Raw genomic sequence first — 21,570 nt, 5'->3', positions numbered from 1 at the left:
GTGATACTGGCGAGGAGGATGCATGATATTCACTTGGAGAGCTACTGTTTGGGTGGAGCTTATTATTAAGTGAAAGAAGGGCGATCGCTCATTGGACTGGGTGAAACTGGCGTATGATGCAGTTCGTTTCGAAGACTCCATTAGGCAAAGAAACGATGAAAGTTGCAGCAAAAGCACTCATTGGCCGACATTAGTTGTGGCAGAAGGCGAGCCCATGCTACAGAGGAGGAAGGCTGCAACAGTAAAGACCATTACGAGTGAGTAATTTGCGGGACTCTCTTCCTCGCAGGGTCTTGTGCTGGATGGAGCAATCCTCCTCCATTGTGCCTCTGGAAGAGGCATTTTGCTGTGATCTTCATATCTCATAATATCTCGGAATTGGAGATTACGAGCTAGGTGCTGTGTTAGTTAAGTTATGTGGAACATTTGGGGGCAACAGTGTACGTGTCGCTGTTTTTTAGCGAGTGGACACAGCCAATTGATTTAGCCACGGAAAAACATAGTTTTCTTCGCCTCACGAAAACTTAGGGCAGTTTATGACTGTAGATCCAGTCAAGACCAGAGTAGAATTGTCAGGCCTACAGGTTTGCAAGGCACTGACATATCTGTTGCTAACAGACACCACAGCTGACCACTGCCGCCCATATCGCCGCAGTCTGCACAAATAAATACTGTATTGCTCAGGCGCTAAGTGTAGGAGTCACTGGAATGTGTTCACTTCAGATCTGCTTCAGAATGGAGTTGATTTGCGTAGTTTTTCCTATTCCCACATTTTCATGTCAAACACATATTGTACATGTGTTCTTTCGGCTTAAATTCGAGGAAAGCAATCGGCAGTTAGGCGATATAGTACAGCTACAATCAATTGTGTGATTTTATAACACTATCAGTGTAATATTTTTGGCATAAATTTTCATGTGTTCAGTGTACTTGAAGTCATATTAGTATTTGTTTTTCTCCTGAGATAATGCTAGTGTAAGAATTCTTTTGGTAAATTTTCGTGAGTTTATCTTAGTTGAAGTTAGGTTCATTAAGATTTTCTGGTCTTAATGTTATGGGATTCATAGCCAAATATGCAACCTGAAACTACTGTGTATGGTGATTATTACAAAAAAATATATTTAGTACAAATAATAGTTCGTTTGTTTGATCTTAAGTGTAAGTTACCCCTTCCTCATTACATATTTTAGGTCATGTTATAACAGCTGTTATTCTGATGCCTAAATGCCACTGTGTCTGGGATCTCCTTACCTGGGAGGACCTTGGTTCACAGGCACTTTAAAACTTGTCAGAGCTATCTGTTCATGGTAAGTGGTAAGGATGGGTCATACCAAACCAGGAAAGTATGCTAGATATTGGTGACCCTGCCAGGATCCGTTTTTGGTTATAAGGGAGACGCCAGGATAAGTTTTTGGTTCGAAGGGTGACTGCCAGAATCGTTTGTTGGTTAGGATGTGAGACTACCAAGTGGTAATTTGAGATAGACGGTGATAGTGTTGATGATTTGCAGATCGGATGTGTTGTCCTGTTCAAGTGTGATTTGAAAATTTTGTTAACATTTCAGTGTTATAAATAGAATGTTGACATTATTAATTGACCGACAGAGTGTGAATTTGCATTGACCGACAGAGTGTGAATTTGCAGTACTTATTAAATTGGTGCATTGTCTTATTGATGTAGCAAAGCAGTGGAACTCAGTACTTTTGCTAGATTTGGAAGTAAAATTAAAGATAACTGTGCAACTTTAGAAACTCTAAAACCATTGCCTCCACTGAAAACATGGCCCAGAGCAAAATGGAACTGCACTAAATTTTATGCCAAAGGACCTGTCTATTTTTTTCTGTAGGCCTGGTAGTTGGCGTGTAGCGAGAGGAAGAATATGAAAATCTCGCACATTTTTTCTGAAGGTGTTGCAGATTGTATAAAACCAAGAGACAGCACGGCTATACCAAAACAGCTACCCTCACAGACACAAATCGCGTCACACAACATTTAAAGCCCTTCTTGGACATTCGTGTGATCATGGGTCCTTTCAGGCAGAAGAAAATGCAGGGAGGCGGTGGACTGTGCGTACACAAGATTTGGAGAACCAGGTTCTACAATATCGTATAGAACTCGTCCCTTCAAGTCTGGCATATGCGTAGTCCTCTGCTTCGCTGCATGTTCGTCTGTCTGAAAGATTCATGATCACAAACGCCCAAAACGAGCCTGAAATGTTGTTTGATGTGGCTGGTGTCTGTGAGGGTACTCGTTTTCATTTGCTTGGCTACACACGAACACCATCTCGGCTTGTCGCTGACATAAATACCGGACCATTCTGCTGCGTACAGTCTGCAGTGTTAATCACACAGCCTGCAACACACGAACAACACATGGCATGTGGCCAAAGGAACTTTCACTTCTCAGCGCCATCTAACGTGACAACAAAGCATTTTGGGATACATTTTCATAAGACCGTTTTTCCTCCATTTGCTGTCACAACAATGTAGCAGATTCCTAAGTTTTATACTGTATGATGTTTACGTAACTGGATAAAATTTTGATCTTGTTATTCAGTCATTGTAATGCGAAAATATGTGCAAATGTACCAGACCTCTTTTCATGAAAGATGTCGTTGGCATATAAAAATGGTTCAAATGGCTCTGAGCACTATGGGACTTAACTTCTGAGGTCATCAGTCCCCTAGAACTTAGAACTACTTAACCCTAACTAACCTAAGGACAGCACACACATCCATGCCCGAGGCAGGATTCGAACCTGCGACTATAGCGGTCGCGCGGTTCCAGACTGTAGCGCCTAGAACCGCTTTTTTTTATCTCATTTTGTTCGCTTTTGTTCGTTGCATCTGCTCGGGGCGGACGTCGTCAGACATCCGTTTAAGTTCGTTGCTGATCCATTAGCTCAGTTTTTTTATTACAGAGGGCTGCTAACCCTCTGAACGAACACGCTGAGCTACCGTGCCGGCTAATCGGCCACCACGGCCGGCGTTCGCATATAGACTGTATGTAAGTAGTATGGACATGTACTCACAGCAATCAGAAACTTGATCTGTGTCTTACAAGAACTGCACAAAAGTCTAGTGGACATTGATTTATTTAGCGAAAAATGTGAACAGTGACAAACTGTGATCAAGAAACCTTAAGAACACTCATGTAGAGTGGAAGGTAACAGCAACGCTATGGACGTTAAGTTCTGTTGCCAATATTAGCAGTTAAAATGAACTCGTGACCTCTAATAATTCGATTCGGAGCGTCTTTGCGGGTAAAATATTATGTGACTGACTGTGGAGCCAGCCGCGCCGCACAAAAACAATGCAACGTTGCCTTCGCAGCGCGTCGCGAGAGAGAAAGTGTAATCACATTCTCCGAGTATACACAAAGCACGCTACGGACACGTGTGTGATTAACAGTGCCGTGATTGAAATGTGCATATTGTGATGAATTCCTAAATGAATCACTACATTGTATTGAACAGTGTCGAGATACAGGACAAAATTAATTCCTTCTGTGTGAATGCGAGTGATATGGACACTAACAAATTTTCTCCACGGGATGGTAAGAGTGTTTATCTTGTCACTGACACATGTATTTTGACATTTCATGTACCCGTCTTGAACTGAATGACGAGGCACAAGAGAATCCAGAGCTGCTGCAGGGGTAGTTCCGGCCGGCGGCAGATCGCAATCACGACGCAGCCGACGGCAGTTGACGCTACGCCGACGCGGCCAGGGGCGGACCGGCGGCAATCACTACCTGACTGCGTTCCGACGGGTCGACGTGGAAGAAATTTTTGTCATATACAAGAAATATATTAAAACTGTTAAAAAAACATCATAAAACTTCAATGTATTTCGCACATACGACAGAAACATAAATTCGTCTTCCAGTTTGTACAACCTCAACTATGTCAAACCTGACTGTAAATAGTAGGTGAATGTATTGTCATCAAGCCCCTTGGACGGGTTTGATCCCGGTTTTCCGATTCCAGCTAACTCGAATGGGGGGAATAAGATAATCCGGGAAGTATCCGAAGCAATTTCCGAGGCAATACAGTCACGGAGTTTTTTTTATTACTCAGTTCAAATACAATTTTCTGTGACAAGTTACATTGAAGTCAAATATTCGGACACTAAAAACAATGAAACTTCGTGGATTATGTGGACTGATAAAAAAAGGTGATGAGAAATAAACATGGTGAATAAACTATTTTTTTATCAGCCCAAGGGGCAATATAACATCCACGATATATATATATTTTTTTCTTACGAGTGGAATATGAACGTGTGGATAATATTCATTCAATTACGTAATTATTTCTTAAAAAGATGATAATTATGTAAAACAGAGACAATATTTGTCTCACATTCTTTGTTAATCTATGTCATTCTTTTCTTTTCTTTGGTACCCTTTAGTCATCTTCTTCTGATGTATATCTGAAGACGCGAATCGATTTGAGGTCTGTTAAATGAAAAATATTTAATGTAAAATTATTGTACTTTTACGTTCATTTGCTGGTAAAAACAAATAGAGCCAAATGCGTTAAAACTATTTACGATTAATTATTGAAAATTCACTTCCTGTTTTAATTATAATTTTGTATTAATTGTTTTATCATAGCTGCAAGATGCGCAGCCATTGTTTGTTGCGATTATATAACAACTTCGTCTGTACTTCTAGTTGAAAATAGCATGGGTTTGTGTTAAACTAATTTGCAAAAAAATTAATAATATTTTTATTGATAGCATCAATTTAAATGATTTATTGGGAAAAGGAAAATCTTAATCAAAAAATGAAATCCTCTATCTTTTGTTGGCCGCCATCTTAACTTTTATCACAGCAGCAAATTTAAATTACTTGAAACTGCAAACTTTCAATATTCCGATGTGTAAGAAATAAATGTGCAACGGTGGTATAGAACTCTATTTATAAAAGAAAAAATTAATCAAAGCAGACTGCATTTTCTAAGAACAGTGCTGATGGTATTTATTGTTGAACAAGCTTTCATTGCTGATGTATGTGGCCAAAATTAAACTACACACGAATCACGGAGAAAAATATTTCTGGTAGCATATGTCAGTGTTGTGTGCGGGTGGTATTCTGTGGTTCCCTTTCATGATCAATTTGCTAAGAATAATTAAATTCATCGAAGACAAAAATTATAAAAGCTCTGATGTACGATCTGTAATTTTAGTGATATGAACACAGCTTACAATCAACATTATTACACTATGTCAGGTGGAATTCTTGTGCAATTTGAACAAAATAATTATCTGGGAGAAGATGTAGTTTGAATAATGCATTATACATTGTTTATGTTTTCTTATTGGCAACATTATGTAGTGCTCTGTATGAAAATCGCTGGCTGTGCTGTGTGCAGTCTGTGGCTAGTTTGCATTGTTGTCTGCCATTGTAGTGTTGGGCAGCTGGATGTTAACAGCGCGTAGCGTTGCACAGTTGGAGGTGAGCCGCCAGCAGTGGTGGATGTGGGGAGAGAGATGGTGGAGTTTTGAAATTTGTAAGACTGGATGTCAATTATGACTATTAAGGTAAATACATTGTTTGTTCTCTATCAAAATCTTTCATTTGCTAACTACGCCTATCAGTAGTTAGTGCCTTCAGTAGTTTGAATCTTTTATTTAGCTGGCAGTAGTGGCACTCGCTGTATTGCAGTAGTTCGAGTAACGAAGATTTTTGTGAGGTAAGTGATTTGTGAAACGTATAGGTTAATGTTAGTCAGGGCCATTCTTTTGTAGGGATTTTTGAAAGTCAGATTGCGTTGCGCTAAAAAATATTGTGTGTCAGTTTAAGCACAGTCCCGTATAATTGTTCTAAGGGGACGTTTCATATGGCGACCCTGCCAGGATACCTCACTGGAATCTTCTGATTTTTTTCTTGTAGTTTGTGTAATTAGTGTAGCTTTTGTTTATTGCTAGTACATAATTGTAGAGAGAATTTCCTTTGTAGTTGTAATTTTTCATTCTTGTACAGTAAAACAGTTGTCACATGCATGTAGATTTGCAGCAAGTATTTCGCAGCTGCGCTTGCAATTAACTGGATATTATTTTCAGTGCTATGTTAATGTGTTCTCTTATTTTTGCTCTTCAAATTGTGTTTTTCTGAGTTATCGTGTGAAATATTGTGACAATAATGGCGTGTGAAAAAACGTAATACTAGGCTCCAAAGTAAACTGAGAAATGACAGTGAAGACGAAAGCAGTGTGTTAGCGCCACCATGTAATGAATTAACTAATATTCAAAGTAGTAATTTGGTAACTGTGCATAGGGAAATGGAACGGGCGTCAAATAATGGTGTAGACAGTGAAACAGGTAGTGAACAGGGAAGCATTATCGATCGATCGGTCGGCAACAGGTCGCCTCAGGAATCGGGAATGACAGAACACAATATTGCAAATACTGTAGACTCAGGTTTTGGGTTCTCACCGTTTTCTCAAATGAGTCAAGACACATTTTCCGCTTGTCAAAATGTGATTGTTGCCGGTGCAAATTCACTGCCGAAAAGCACTGAGGAACATGTTTCAGACACCAGTGCATTGTTATTACAATTAATGCAACAAATGGGACAAAAGCTTCAAAAGTTAGACACAATGCAAACTAGCCACAGACTGCACACAGCACAGCCAGTGATTTTCATACAGAGCGCTACGTAACATTGCCAATAAGAAAACATAAACAGCCTACTAAATGATGTTTTTATGCTTTGGTTTGCGTAGTTGCTTATTTCATTTGATATCTGGTTTCCAGCTGTCTTGTAGCACTGGTTTCATAAAATAAAATTAAATGCATTTGCTAATGTGAACACTTTCTGTCAACAGATCTATTAAATAATTATTTTCTGATCCACATTCTTCGAAAAAGGAGCTCTTGGAATGGAAAGAACAATAAGAAGGGACTAATAACAGTAACTGCATATATAATTTTCTTTTCAAGTACTTGGTAATTTTTTGTAGAATTAGTTTTTGTGGTGCATCACTTTAATTACACAGACATTAAGATGTGAATATACATTTCCCTTATCTGAATTGTTGTCTTTAGTGTACTATTTTTTCTGCTTGAGCTTTGTCATGTTTAGATATTAGTTATTGCATTTGCTGCTGCTTACCAGGCATAGTGCTACTGAATTTTAATTTGTGTTACTCTGCTAAGCCAGATTTATTTTTCTTGTTTGCTGCACATTGCCTTATATTAGTTGTAATATTGGAATTTCTTTTGCTAATTTCTATAATGCTGCTTCCTTTGCAATTTGCATTTTTTTGTCATTGCTCTTTGTGTTAATTGTTTTGTGCTGCTGCATTGCCTCATCCCTTAGTTTAGCATCTGAGCTCAGTAGATTTAAGTTAGCTTAAGATCGGGTAGGCCATATAAGAGAACAAGTTGTGATGAATTGGAAGAAATGCATTGAGGAGATATAAGAAAATGGTTTTGCCAAAAAAGTATTTTGAAAGAGGATATGAACCAAAAAAGTAGGGTTTAGGGACAACAGGTTTAGGTAGTATTTTCTTGGAAATAAATGATGAGGTAAGATAATGGAAAATAAATAATGAGGTAAGGAATGTGTGAACATATAAATACAGAAAGCATGCTTCGACAGAATTTTTTTGGTGGAAACAAAGGTTGAAATAAGACGAAAGATCTATGGAATGAAGTTTTAGGTTGGACTGCAGTACCAAATGTTACACTGAAAACAAACCCTCCACTTTCCTCTTGTGTTATTCTGCTATGTGTTTGTGTACTCTTGTATATTAGTGTTTTTCCTGTCTTAATGTGTTTAGCGAATAAGAGTTATGTTGCAGAATTTTTCTGATAATATGTTACTTTCTTTGTAAAGATGTTTAGACATTATTTATTCTGTTCTGTTTTAATGCTCATGTGTGAAGTTGATGTTTCGAAAGTTATTCCGACCTTTTATGTATTTACTTATGTCATAATTCCTGTAACACTGATGTATATGTTATTTCGATTCTCCTGTAAAGCCTGCATTACCACAAATGTTATCTGTATTGTTATGTTATTTAATGATTTTTTTGTATATTTGTTATTGTATTTTTATGTTATCAAATTGTAATTGTTACCAGTTCATCAAATTAAGTATCATTTCACTGCACAAGTTTCTGTTGGTCATAATATATGCACAGTATGTGAGAAGTTGGGACTGTTAGTGCTTGCATGTGTCTTGATAATTCAGCAAGGGACTGGATAACAGCATTGCTGGTTCTAAGGACAATTCCAAAAACTTTGTCAGCGCACAAGTGGTGGTTTATGGACTTGCTATATTGTCTGCAAGACTTCTAAGGACAATTCAAAAACTTTGCACGTGCACAAGTGGTGGTTTATGGACTTGCTATTTTGTCCGCAAGACTCCTCGATGGTGATTGTGCACCTGCACAGTCGCAACAGATGGCTGCTGGCCGTCTCTACAAGGATTGCAGTGGGTCTGCACCTCTGGTGGCCCACCAATACCATAATCTCTACCAGGACTACAGTGGGTCTACTCTGTGATGACCTACCTACCAATATTCTTCAAAACTTCGACTGACTCTGCGGTGGGTTTGCTCTGTTGTGGCCCATTACCTGTCTGCATGTCGAGAGTCAGCACTGTCTTTCCGTTGGAAGGACAACACTACTTCTTCAAGATTGCATGGAAATCCACTACTTCCGTGTGCATTTTCTTTTACTGCTCAGACTTTGAGAAAAACACTGCAATGTCACTGTGATGAATGATCAGGACTGTCTTTATGGACTGTGAGAAAATTTTAGGTTTTGACCAACATTGTATCAATAAGTGGGTGTATTTGATATCTTTGTTATTGTAATTATGAAAAATTTTATCAAATCATTATTGGCCACTGCCCAAAACAATTTGTATAATTTTTTGTGGGGAGCATGGGGGCTATGTAAGCAGGCTGTTTATGTTTTCTTATTGGCAACGTTACGTAGCGCTCTGTATGAAAATCACTGGCTGTGCTGTGTGCAGTCTGTGGCTAGTTTGCATTGTTGTCTGCCATTGTAGTGTTGGGCAGCTGGATGTTAACAGCACGTAGCGTTGCGCAGTTGGAGGTGAGCCGCCAGCAGTGGTGGATGTGGGGAGAGAGATGGTGGAGTTTTGAAATTTGTAAGACTGGATGTCAATTATGACTATTAAGGTAAATACATTGTTTGTTCTCTATCAAAATCTTTCATTTGCTAACTACGCCTATCAGTAGTTAGTGCCTTCAGTAGTTTGAATCTCTTATTTAGCTGGCAGTAGTGGCGCTCTTTGTATTGCAGTAGTTCGAGTAACGAAGATTTTTGTGAGTTAAGTGATTTGTGAAACGTATAGGTTAATGTTAGTCAGGGCCATTCTTTTGTAGGGATTTTTGAAAGTCAGATTGCGTTGCGCTAAAAAATATTGTGTGTCAGTTTAAGCACAGTCCTGTATAATTGTTCTAAGTGGACGTTTCAACATGTGTATATTGTCAGTATCATTTACAAAATCAAATCAATGCAACTGCTAAAAAAAAACACAGTGAATTCAAACCGCAGAATACCATAGAGTATCGTATCATCCATATTCATTGCACTTGTCGATGTTGATGATACACAAAAACCGCCACAGTATTTTCCTCAATCACCACTGTACTTGTCTACTGTAACATCACTGTATGTTTCCGGTAACGGCTACGTGAGGCCAAGTGCAATAATAGCGTGGTCAGGTAGCATAATTATATAAAGTATTTTTGAGTGAAGGTCACGATAACTCCAATGCTACACGCCGGCAATCACTGCTTTGGTGGTCACCATATCGTGGTAATCTCCTCCACATCTTCTTTCTTGGCATCATCAATGTATGTTTCAAGAGAAAATAATTAAAGGTTGTTCTAGGATGTCCTCGAGCTTATGTGAATATTCTCGAACATAACGAATGTTTTCGAATGTTCTGGGCTGTTAAGGAATGTTATAGAATACAACTTGGTAACGACACATATCGCCTTTATTCACATTCCGGTAAAATCGTTTTAACCAATCAATATTACAACATGGTAGAGACAGACAAGCAACTCGAAGAAAAACGGTAAGTGCTTGTAGAGTGAAATATGTAAAGAAATAATGATAGTGTGAGCGAACAATTTTAGCACCAAAAAATGTATGTAGTTCAACAAAAAAGTTAGTGAATACAAAATTTGATACAATGGGAGGAAAAACCATTTGGATCTATTGATAAATGGTGAACCAAGACGAAAGTGTAAACTTCCCAACAGAATTCCTAAATTCACTTAATTTTCCCGATAAGCCTTCGCAAAAATCTTTTAAATAACGACATTCATATGTCGAATTCCACTCATTTCAGCAACTAAATCAGCATTCAGCTTTAAAAGGCTCTAAATCCCGATGTTGCACAGTGAATTATAAAAAATCGTATTTCTCGCACATGCTTTACATGTTGAGAACCACAGGGGTTATTTGTACTTGCGCCCGAAAAAAAATACAAAGTAGTTTATAAGAATGACTTCGAATACGTTAATTTTGTTTGGATTGTTTATTGCACTTTCTTTCAGTTCAGAAAACAAATGGAAGAAATTCCAAGCAAAGTATGTTCTTTTCAGAGATAAATTCCTGTTCCAAAGAAGGCAGGTTCCAATAAGTAATGGCTGCAAACTACCGACAACAATTATTTGCGGACGAATGGAAAAACTGGTAGAACCCGACCTCCTTGAAGATCAGTTAGTTACAGGCAAACATGTGATGGAGAAACTTATGTGGTAATACTAATTGTACGATTTAACTTAGAAGCTAAGACTCAGGAGAGGCAAACCTTCAGTTATAGCACTTGTAGATGCAGAGAAAGCTATTGACTTTGTTGACTGGCATACATTCTTTGGAATTCTGAAGGTATCAGAAATAAAACACGGGCAAAGTTATCTATAACTTCTACAGAAAGTATACTGCAGTTATAAGAGTAGAATGTCATGAAAGAGAACAGTAGTTAAGAAGGGAGTGAGGCAGGGTTGTAATCTATGTTATTCAGTGTGCACAATGAACAAGCAGGAAAGGAAACCGAGGAGAAATTTGAAGTGTGAATGAAAGTTCAAGGAGAACAACTAAAAACTTTGAGGTTGGCTAAAGACGTTGCATTTGTATTGGAAACGACAAAGGGCTTGAAAGATTAGTTGAACGAAATAGAAAGTATTGTAAAAAGAGGTTATAGGAGGTTATAGGATGAGCAAGAATAATGGGATGTAGTCGAATTAATTCAGGTAGGTGATGTTGAAGCAGTTATTATACACTGAAGCGCCAGAGACACTGGTATAGGAATGGGTATTCAAATACAGATATATGTTAACAGCAGAATACAGCACTGCGATCGGCAACGCCTATATAAGACAAGTGCCTGCCGCAATTGTTAGATTGGTTACTGCTGTTACTATGGCAGGTTATCAAGACTTAAGTGAGATTCAACGTGGTTTTATTGTCGGCGCACGAGCAATGGGACACAGCATCTCCGAGATATCGATGAAGTGGAGATTTTCCCGTACAACAATTCCACGAGTATGCTCTGAATATCAGGTTCCGGTAAAACATCAAATCTCTGACATCGCTGCGGCCTGCAAGAACAGGACCAACTACGACCAAGGAGAATCGTTCAGCGTGACAGAAGTGCAATCCTTCCGCAAACTGCTGCAGATATCAATGCTGGGCCGTCAACAAGTGTCAGCATGTGAACCATTCATCGAAGCATCATCGATATGGGCTTTCGGAGGCGAAGGCCCACACGTGTATCCTTGATGACGGCACGACACAAAGCCTGACGCCTCACCAGGGCCCATCAACACTGACATTGGACTGTTGATGACTGGAAACATGTTGCCTGGATGGACGAGTCTCGTTTCAAATTGTATCGAGTGGATGGACGTGTACGTGTATGGAGACAACCTCATGAATCCATGGACCCTGCGCGTCAGCAGACGATTGTTCAAGCTGGTGGAGGCTCTGTAATGGTGTGGGGTGTGTGCAGTTAGAGTGATATAAGCCCCTGATACCTCTAGATATGACTCTGAGAGGTTATATATACGTAAGCAGCTTGTCTGGTTACCTGCATCCATTCACGTCCATTGTGCATTGCGACGGCCTTCGGCAGTTCCAGCAGGACAATGCGACACCCCACACGTCCAGAATTTGCTACAGAGTGGCTCCATGATCGATCTTCTGAGTTTAAACTCTTCCGCTGGCCACTAAACTACCCAGACATGAACATTATTGAGCACATCTGGGATGCCTTGCAACGTGCTGTTCAGAAAAGATCTCCAGCCCTCGTACTTAATTGTGGACAGAATGCAAGATTCATGGCGTCAATTCCCTCCAGCACTACTTCAGATAATAGTCGAGTTCATTCCACGTCGTGTTGCGTCTCTTCCGTGTACTCGCAGGGGCCCTACACGATATTAGGCAGGTGTGCCAATTTCTTCGGCTCTGCAGTGTAGTATACCGCATTTGAACTGCACGGGCGTGAAAACGCGTAGAAAATACAAGTCGCTCCGCAACCTCCTAGAGAAATGGACTAAAGTGACATGAATGTGGTAATAATTCCTTTTTTATGTGAAGAAGAGTGTAGATGTACTGTATATGTCAACGTTGGTGACGTTGGAAAGAACACTGATGCGGGGATCTTTTCACGGTCAGATTTAGCAACAAACCTGGGAAAAAAAGTCCTTGAATATACCGGACCGAAAAGAATTACCAGGAACGAGAGATCGACTGCTTCACGTGATTGCTGGAGACGAATTTTTTCCATTTCTGACCTATCTGATGATGCCTTATACTGGTACAGAATTAGATGCCCAATCAAAAAGTACACGGTTACAAACATATCAGAGCCCAAAAAGGTTCAGAAAACGCGTTTGGATTACTGTGGCAGAAATTTAGGATGTGTCGATTCCCTCCAAAACTACTTCAGACGTTAGCTGAGTCCATCGCACGTAGTGTTGCAGCACTTTTGTGTGCTCTTGGAGGCCATACACGAGATTAGGCAGCTGTATCAGTTTCTTTGGCTCTCTAGCGTCGTAAACAAGACATTAGAAGTAGTAAATGAGTTTTGCCGTTTGGGCATCAAAATAACTGATCATCGCTGGAGTAGAGAGGGTGCAAAATGCTATCTGGAAATAGCAAGAACAGCGTCCCTCGAAAAGATAAAGTTGTTAATATCTAATTTAATGTTTGATAACGACAGAAGCTGAAGAAATGAATCAAAATTCTGCAAAGGCAGGGACTTGAACCCAAGTCTCCTGCATACTAGGCAGATGTGTTGCGCCACTACATTACCCTGTTATTGTGGCTGACACCGCTGTATGGACTACCTAATACAGTGCCCTTCCTAACAAAAACTTCGATTCACATCTCAGCCCATCTTGATTTTCTCCTTAAATCGTCAGTATTGCCAAGGTTCTCCAGTACTGAAATAGCACCCCAGATTTGTACGTAGTGCCTGTATCTCAGGCGTAGATGACCTATTCATCTGACGTAATTATATTTACCTGGAGACATATTGATTCTCAACTTTATCTTGATGAGGATAGAAACTGAAGTAATTAATTAAAATTTGTGCCAAAGGCAGTACTTGAAACCGGGTCTCCTAGTTATTAGGCAGATGTGTTATCCACTTCACTACCCTGGCATTATGAATGACTACCCTTGCCCAGTTCCTTCCCTACTTTGAAGTTCATGTGGGCTTGCTTCAAATGCTTCGTAATTTAGTAAATCACAGAGAATGAGAGGTTTATACACTCCTGGAAATTGAAATAAGAACACCGTGAATTCATTGTCCCAGGAAGGGGAAACTTTATTGACACATTCCTGGGGTCAGATACATCACATGATCACACTGACAGAACCACAGGCACATAGACACAGGCAACAGAGCATGCACAATGTCGGCACTAGTACAGTGTATATCCACCTTTCGCAGCAATGCAGGCTGCTATTCTCCCATGGAGACGATCGTAGAGATGCTGGATGTAGTCCTGTGGAACGGCTTGCCATGCCATTTCCACCTGGCGCCTCAGTTGGACCAGCGTTCGTGCTGGACGTGCAGACCGCGTGAGACGATGCTTCATCCAGTCCCAAACATGCTCAATGGGGGGCAGATCCGGAGATCTTGCTGGCCAGGGTAGTTGACTTACACCTTCTAGAGCACGTTGGGTGGCACGGGATACATGCGGACGTGCATTGTCCTGTTGGAACAGCAAGTTCCCTTGCCGGTCTAGGAATGGTAGAACGATGGGTTCGATGACGGTTTGGATGTACCGTGCACTATTCAGTGTCCCCTCGACGATCACCAGTGGTGTACGGCCAGTGTAGGAGATCGCTCCCCACACCATGATGCCGGGTGTTGGCCCTGTGTGCCTCGGTCGTATGCAGTCCTGATTGTGGCGCTCACCTGCACGGCGCCAAACACGCATACGACCATCATTGGCACCAAGGCAGAAGCGACTCTCATCGCTGAAGACGACACGTCTCCATTCGTCCCTCCATTCACGCCTGTCGCGACACCACTGGAGGCGGGCTGCACGATGTTGGGGCGTGAGCGGAAGACGGCCTAACGGTGTGCGGGACCGTAGCCCAGCTTCATGGAGACGGTTGCGAATGGTCCTCGCCGATACCCCAGGAGCAACAGTGTCCCTAATTTGCTGGGAAGTGGCGGTGCGGTCCCCTACGGCACTGCGTAGGATCCTACGGTCTTGGCGTGCATCCGTGCGTCGCTGCGGTCCGGTCCCAGGTCGACGGGCACGTGCACCTTCCGCCGACCACTGGCGACAACGTCGATGTACTGTGGAGACCTCACGCCCCACGTGTTGAGCAATTCGGCGGTACGTCCACCCGGCCTCCCGCATGCCCACTATACGCCCTCGCTCAAAGTCCGTCAACTGCACATACGGTTCACGTCCACGCTGTCGCGGCATGCTACCAGTGTTAAAGACTGCGATGGAGCTCCGTATGCCACGGCAAACTGGCTGACACTGACGGCGGCGGTGCACAAATGCTGCGCAGCTAGCGCCATTCGACGGCCAACACCGCGGTTCCTGGTGTGTCCGCTGTGCCGTGCGTGTGATCATTGCTTGTACAGCCCTCTCGCAGTGTCCGGAGCAAGTATGGTGGGTCTGACACACCGGTGTCAATGTGTTCTTTTTTCCATTTCCAGGAGTGTACATAAAATCAACTCTTCGCAGCAAAGACGGGAGGGCAATGGACCAGGTTAGTCTGTGCAGTTGTCAGCCATAGTGCCAGGGTGGTGTAATGCATACAACATCTGTCTAGCAAACTGGAGACCTGCATTCAACTTCCAGCCTTGGTATAAATTTTTATCAGTATTACAGCTTCTATCCTTATCGAAGATGAAGTTGAGACTGAATTTGCCTCCAATAAAATATAATTACGTCAGCTCTAATTTAATGTGTTAAGAAGTATTTTATGAAGCTACATGTGTGTAGTGCAGCCTTGTACAGAACGATAAACAGCTCAGACAGGAAGAGAATAGGAGATTTGAAATGTGCTGCAGATGAATGCTGAAGATTAGTTGGGTAAATCGGATAATAAATTAAGAGGTACCAAACCGAATTGGGGAAAGAAGAAATTTATAGCACAACCTAACTAAAAAGAACGGAACGATTGATAGAACGCAACCTGAGACGTTAATCAACCGTCATTTTGGTAATGGACGGCTAAAAATGTAGAGGGAGACGAAGTCTGGCCTATAGCAGACAGGTTCAAATGGATGTAAGTGCATTAGATGGGCAGATACGAAGGGCCTTACACAGGATAGACTAGCGTAGAGGGCTGCATCAAGTAAGTCTTCATTCTGGAGGCCATAACATAACATATACAAGACATTGATTTCAGCTGTTTGGTGTCGGTGTTGCATTAATTACACAAACCATGGCAAATAACTACAAGTGTACTACACTCACGTAAGTACAAATTTAAATAAGATTTCTTGTTACAAAGAATATATACATTCAGTTTGTAATTCATACAAGTTTGCATTTTTATTCTGATCTTGATGAACTATTGCACACTATACTTTCAAGACAAGAGGAAGAGGACTGCCTGCATAAGAGTTCGTAATCTGACTTGAAACATATGTATGTAATACATAAAGTTGAAAGGTTGTTGCCAGATATCTCTAAAAGTTGTTAGTCCATTCACTTCAAGTTTCTACATTCAGATGAAACAATGAAGAAAATTAATGAAAAATTAAATGCCGAGCAAACGAATTCCTATTGGGAGAATAAATTACAGTGGCAATATCCGTCTTAGATATAGTACCATCAGACGTCTCTTGATCACGAGACGAGCGAATGCTCGACAATTTGACAGAAACGTGGGTCAAACTCTTATTTATTTCTTCGTTAACTGCGTTGTTACATATTGTTACATATGACGTACATCCTAGAAGATATTTTAGTTCATGTGTCATAATTATTTTCATTATTAAAGTTCACAATGCCATAGAAACGCTAAGATAGGTCGTGGATATAGTGCCAGTAAAAGTCACTACATGGCGGGCCGATCAAAAGATCGAACAGAACTCGAGATATTCTGAACAGTGACGTAAACTGTTCGAACACTTAGAGTCGTTCTCAAACACAGCCTCACTTGAAAGCGTGAAAACTGAGCCGAAACAATAGAAGACGAATTCTCCAAAAATCACGAGATAAGTATCGCAAAATGTAAAAACAGGTGGCGCAACTAATCATCTTTTCATATAAGGAAAATATAAAGTTTGCGAAAATTTGCTTGAAGAAATAAATTAAAAGTGCTAATAGAAAATAATTTAGTTCCTATAGAAGCTTAACAGAAATATCGAAGTTCTGTTTATCGAATACTGATAACGAAGCACAACTCAATGTTCTCCAGAAGCGAAAGTTTTGAAGGCTTTTGCATCACCATTTCTTATTTGATTGCTTGCAAAGTCAGAACCGGGCGCCTAGAACCTGATTTTTATGAATACCGCAGGTGAAGACGTATTGATTCGCCGCATCCCGTTGACACCGAATGATTCAAATGTGCCCTTCGATTTAAAGCTACTGCAGTTTTCTATGCGGCTTGCATTCGCTATGAGTATCAACATGACACATCGCCTCTCACTTTGTGCGGCAGATATTAAACATCCCGGCCAACTCCGGGCACCGCAACTTGTTCTTAATAAAATGATGAGATGGAGTGAGAGTTTATACATTTGGAACAATCTGTCAGTTTCTTTCTTATTACTCATTTATAATCGACCGAGTAGCGGTCCTCAAAAAGCTTTTGTAAAATAGTTAATCAATTCTAAATTTCAAGTTCGTGTGGGCTACCCTTCAGATGCTTCGTAATGTACCAAACCAAAGAGAGAGAGAAAGGTACGTACCTAAAATCCACTCATCACAGCAAGGCCGGCCATGCAGTTCTACATCTCGGGGATCTGCAAGAAATGAACTGCCTGAATTTCGTCAAATGTAAGGTTCAAAATGTAATTAAGAGCAAAAGCTATCGTTTAGTGCATTGCTTTCAGTATTACTTAGTTTGAATGGTTTCATTGGCATACCTTGGTTCATCTGCCATCGAAGCTTATCGAAACTTCTTATCAGCCATATTCCATAACCAATCAGAAATATGCCCTTCATCTGTGGAAAAACAACGCTTGATTATAATCGGTGAAGCGCATGAAGTGCTAAGATTTGTGCACTAATACATGTAAGACACAGTTATCAGAGTTTTTATAATAAACGAGACAATCTTGATGACAAACAGCGTGGAATCAGTGGCCTGTTCACATATTTTATTTGGATAATCAAAACATCTGAACAGAGATTCGTTCCGGAAATAGCGAAAGTGCTCTGTTGGTAACTTTGTGTGTAATTCAGTTCACAGTTACGAACCCAATCACCGTTAATATGGATAATTAAATGTCGATCGGTTTTCATTGCAAAGAAAGCGTTTATTAACACGAAATTGTCGAGCCTGTTGGTCTAGTGAAGGCAGCGTCAGGCTACCACATTTTTGTTACTGCGCAGGAGAGCGACTGACTGCACGGCGCCTGTTTAACGATCATCACCGCAAACTTCGTGCAAGTCGTTGTGATTTCATCTTAACTTTCCTGTTCTACCAATGGAGGTGGCGTCCTCATCGTATCTAGTGGTATACAATCTGTTATCCACCAATGAGCGCCTGTTTCGTATTAGTGTCACGGGTCAGTGCAGTCGCTGTCCATAGAACATCGATTTTGCTGTCATGGTCACTAAGCGAAGTGGCACTGCCTTAAAAATACAATCGGCATTTCTAATTCGATCCGTTGAGACTGCCTTTTCGGCTAATATTCTATTGCCTCCAGACCACTGCTACTTTCCGAAGACAAAGTCAAATACCATTGCACTATTGTTGGGCCTCTATATCCATTACATTGTCGATCAGTGGTTCCCAACAGGTGGTCTGCGCACCCCCAGGGGTCCGCGAGCTACGCCAGAGGGGTCCGCAAAATGCTATTAGAATAAAAAATATATTAAATATCTTTAGTATGATAACAGATTTTTTCTTTTGGCGGCTTCCTGCACGAGCAGTTTTAATTTCAATATTTTTTTCAATAATGAATATGTCAATGTTTTTTCGAAGTACCAAAAATAGAAAACGTATAAAAACCTCTTAATTTGGCTTTTTTAGGTACTTGATACTGTGATATGACAAGGTACCAATCATGCTCGATGAGGGGGTCCTCGAGAAAATTTTGTTGGGAACCCCTGTTGTAGATGGAGGGAGCGATAGCGATCCACTCGTCTTCCACCATTACACAGCCAGTGCATATAGAAAGTGTTTGCGCCTGCCACGATATCGCGACTTATTCGTCATTATGTTCAACTTTGTAATTCGTCGTCAAGGTATCAGTCGTCATGGTAGTCTCGTCTTGGTCCCTTTCCAGGTGAATTAGCAAACGTTTTATTTCATTTTCGTACCCCTGTCCGTCTCGTTTTCTTAATTAATTAATAATAATAAAAAAATTGTTGCAGGCAAGGACTGAAAAGGAGTTTTTACAAGTGGCAGAAACCATGCACGAGGCCGAGCGGTTCTAGGCTCTTCAGTCTAAAACCGCGCGACCGCTACGGTCGCAGGTTCGAATCCTGCCTCGGGCATGGATGCGGGTGATGTCTTTAGGTTTAATTAGGTCTAAGTTCTAGGGGACTGATGACCTCCGCTGTTAAGTCCCATAGTGCTCAGAGCCATTTGAACCATTTTTGAACCATGCACGATTAACTCCGATTTTGTCTCATTCTGTATTGAGTAGCTAGTTGTAACGTCTAACAACAATAAATAAGAGCAGGTCAGTATCATGGAGGGACAAGCACAGTAACAGGCGGAGGCTTCTGGATTCGACCCCTGCGCACCTTGTCCTTACCCAACCTGAGCTCACTGTATCTTCTGGATCGAATCCTGGTCGGACCAAGAAAATTTTCAGTGCGCCTTTAATATGTGTGACCTTCGCCTATCAATGATATGGGGAGACGCCAGGGATTCCACATTAAACTGTAGGTTCCCTTACCCCGGATCGATAACTAGGGTAGGTTAGGGACTCGCAATGCGTCGAATTAAAAGACTTGCACTCGGCCGTAGAACCATAAACAATTATTATTAACGTGAAATCTTATGTGCCCATTCGCAGAACGGCCTCAAATTAGTCTACTGTATTATTCTGTTTAATGTTAAGCAATCTAGTCTGAAGAGTAAAACACGAAAAACAACCAGCAGCGATTGAGTAGCGCTGCTGCATGGCTGTAGCACACCACACACAACGCACCACATGAGGCGAGAAAGGACAGGTCGGTCCGGCAGTGAAAATGTGGCTATGGTGTTTGTCGATCTGACAACTGCTAGAGGACGCTGGAGCTGGTAATTTTTTAATCGCAGAGCACAGCAAGTTACAGCGGATATCGTCGTGTTAGGGAAATGGAAACTTTAACAGCAGACTGTTCTGCGAAAATGTCTTGAGAGGCATAGTGTAACATTTTGTGTTTGTCTTGCAATCGATTAGTCTTCAATGCGGTCTATTACAATAACAGACTCCCCACTCCTTCCTTGCCCTACCTGACTCAACCAATATACTGTCATGCTGCAGCGCTTCTTAGTCGCTGCTGGGATACTAGTTATTCCTTGGGATAGGCTGTCATAATTAACACATTCCCTTAAGAAGACTTAAATTGTGCCTCACACTAGACTAATCTGCACACATATTATAAAATAAGTACTTCGAATTCCTCTTTTGAAACCCTATTCTTTCTTGGGCATTAAGCCGCTTCAGATGTATTTAATCTTTTTATTATCAGATCACAACCGATTTCGAGGCACTGAAAATCACATCCTGAGGTGACATGTAACTAAGTGGTGGTGGTGGTGGTGGTTAGTGTTTAACGTCCCGTCGACAACGAGATCATTAGAGACGGAGCACAAGCTCGGGTTAGGGAAGGATTGGGAAGGAAATCGGCCATGCCCTTTCAAAGGAACCATCCCGGCATTTGCCTGAAACAATTTAGGGAAATCACGGAAAACCTAAATCAGGATGGCTGGAGACGGGATTGAACCGTCGTCCTCCCGAATGCGAGTCCAGTGTGCTAACCACTGCGCCACCTCGCTCGGTGTAACTAAGTCATAAGAGCTACGTAGCCTTGAACATTGAACCCAACAGTCGCTGTCAGATCAAACTAATGAATCAAAACCGGCCAGACATAGGGATCAAAGTCCAAATTGCTCAGTTGTGCCATAACTGCAGTCTGTGAGCGTTCTCGGAACGTGGGAGTCGAATGAGCAGTATTTCAGAAAACGCAGTCACATCCGATGTTCCGGAAATGAACATAGACTGGACAAGTGGCTCCACCAACCATTTTGGACTTGGATCTCTATGTCTGGCTGATTTCGATTCTACATCTACATAGATACTCCGCAAGCCATCGTACGGTGCGTGGTGGAGGGTACCCTGTACCACTATTAGCCATTTCCTTTCCTTTTCTACTCGCAAATAGAGCGAGAGAAAAACGACTGATATGTGCCTCCGTGCCTCGTATCTTATCTTCGTGGTCCTTACGTGCAGTGTATGTTGGCGGCAGTAGAATCGCTCGACAATCAGCTTCAAATGCCAGTTCTCTAAATTTTCTCAATAGTGTTTCCCGAAAAGAACGTCGCCTTCCCTCCATAGATTCCCATTTCAGTCCCGAAGCATCTCCATATCAGTTACGTGTTGTTATAACCCGCCGATATCAAATCTATCAGCCCGTCTCTGAATTGCTTCGATGTCTTCCTTCAGTACGACCTGGTGTGGATCCCAAACACTCGAGCAGTTCTCAAGAATAGGTCTCATCAGCACCTATATGCGGTCTCCTTTACAGGTGAACCACTCTTTCCTAAAATTCTCCCATTCTCCCAATAAATCGAAGTCGATCATTCGCCTTCCCTACCACAGTTGTCACATGCTCGTTCGATCTCATATCGCTTTGCAACGTTACGCCCAGATATTTAAACGACTTGACTGTGTCAAGCAGGACACTAGTAATACGGTAACG

At 41.3% G+C, this 21,570-nt stretch overlaps 1 protein-coding gene across 1 annotated transcript in view; it reads right to left on the bottom strand.

The window, feature by feature from the left end:
• The window catches only part of LOC126198833 (uncharacterized), a 237,589-nt gene that overhangs the window by 56,724 nt on the left and 159,295 nt on the right, over nt 1-21,570 (bottom strand). Inside the window, exons 3-4 of the mRNA XM_049935412.1 lie at nt 17,574-17,652; nt 17,397-17,450 (exon numbers count right to left, since the gene is read on the bottom strand). Of these exons, the coding sequence (XP_049791369.1) occupies nt 17,397-17,450; nt 17,574-17,652 (133 nt within the window). The remainder of the gene's footprint in view (nt 1-17,396; nt 17,451-17,573; nt 17,653-21,570) is intronic.

Source organism: Schistocerca nitens, chromosome 8 (assembly GCF_023898315.1).
Source record: "Schistocerca nitens isolate TAMUIC-IGC-003100 chromosome 8, iqSchNite1.1, whole genome shotgun sequence".
Lineage (NCBI taxonomy): Eukaryota > Metazoa > Arthropoda > Insecta > Orthoptera > Acrididae > Schistocerca > Schistocerca nitens.
The sequence above is the reverse complement of the archived record's forward strand: the minus strand, read 5'-3'. Positions and strand labels throughout refer to the sequence as shown.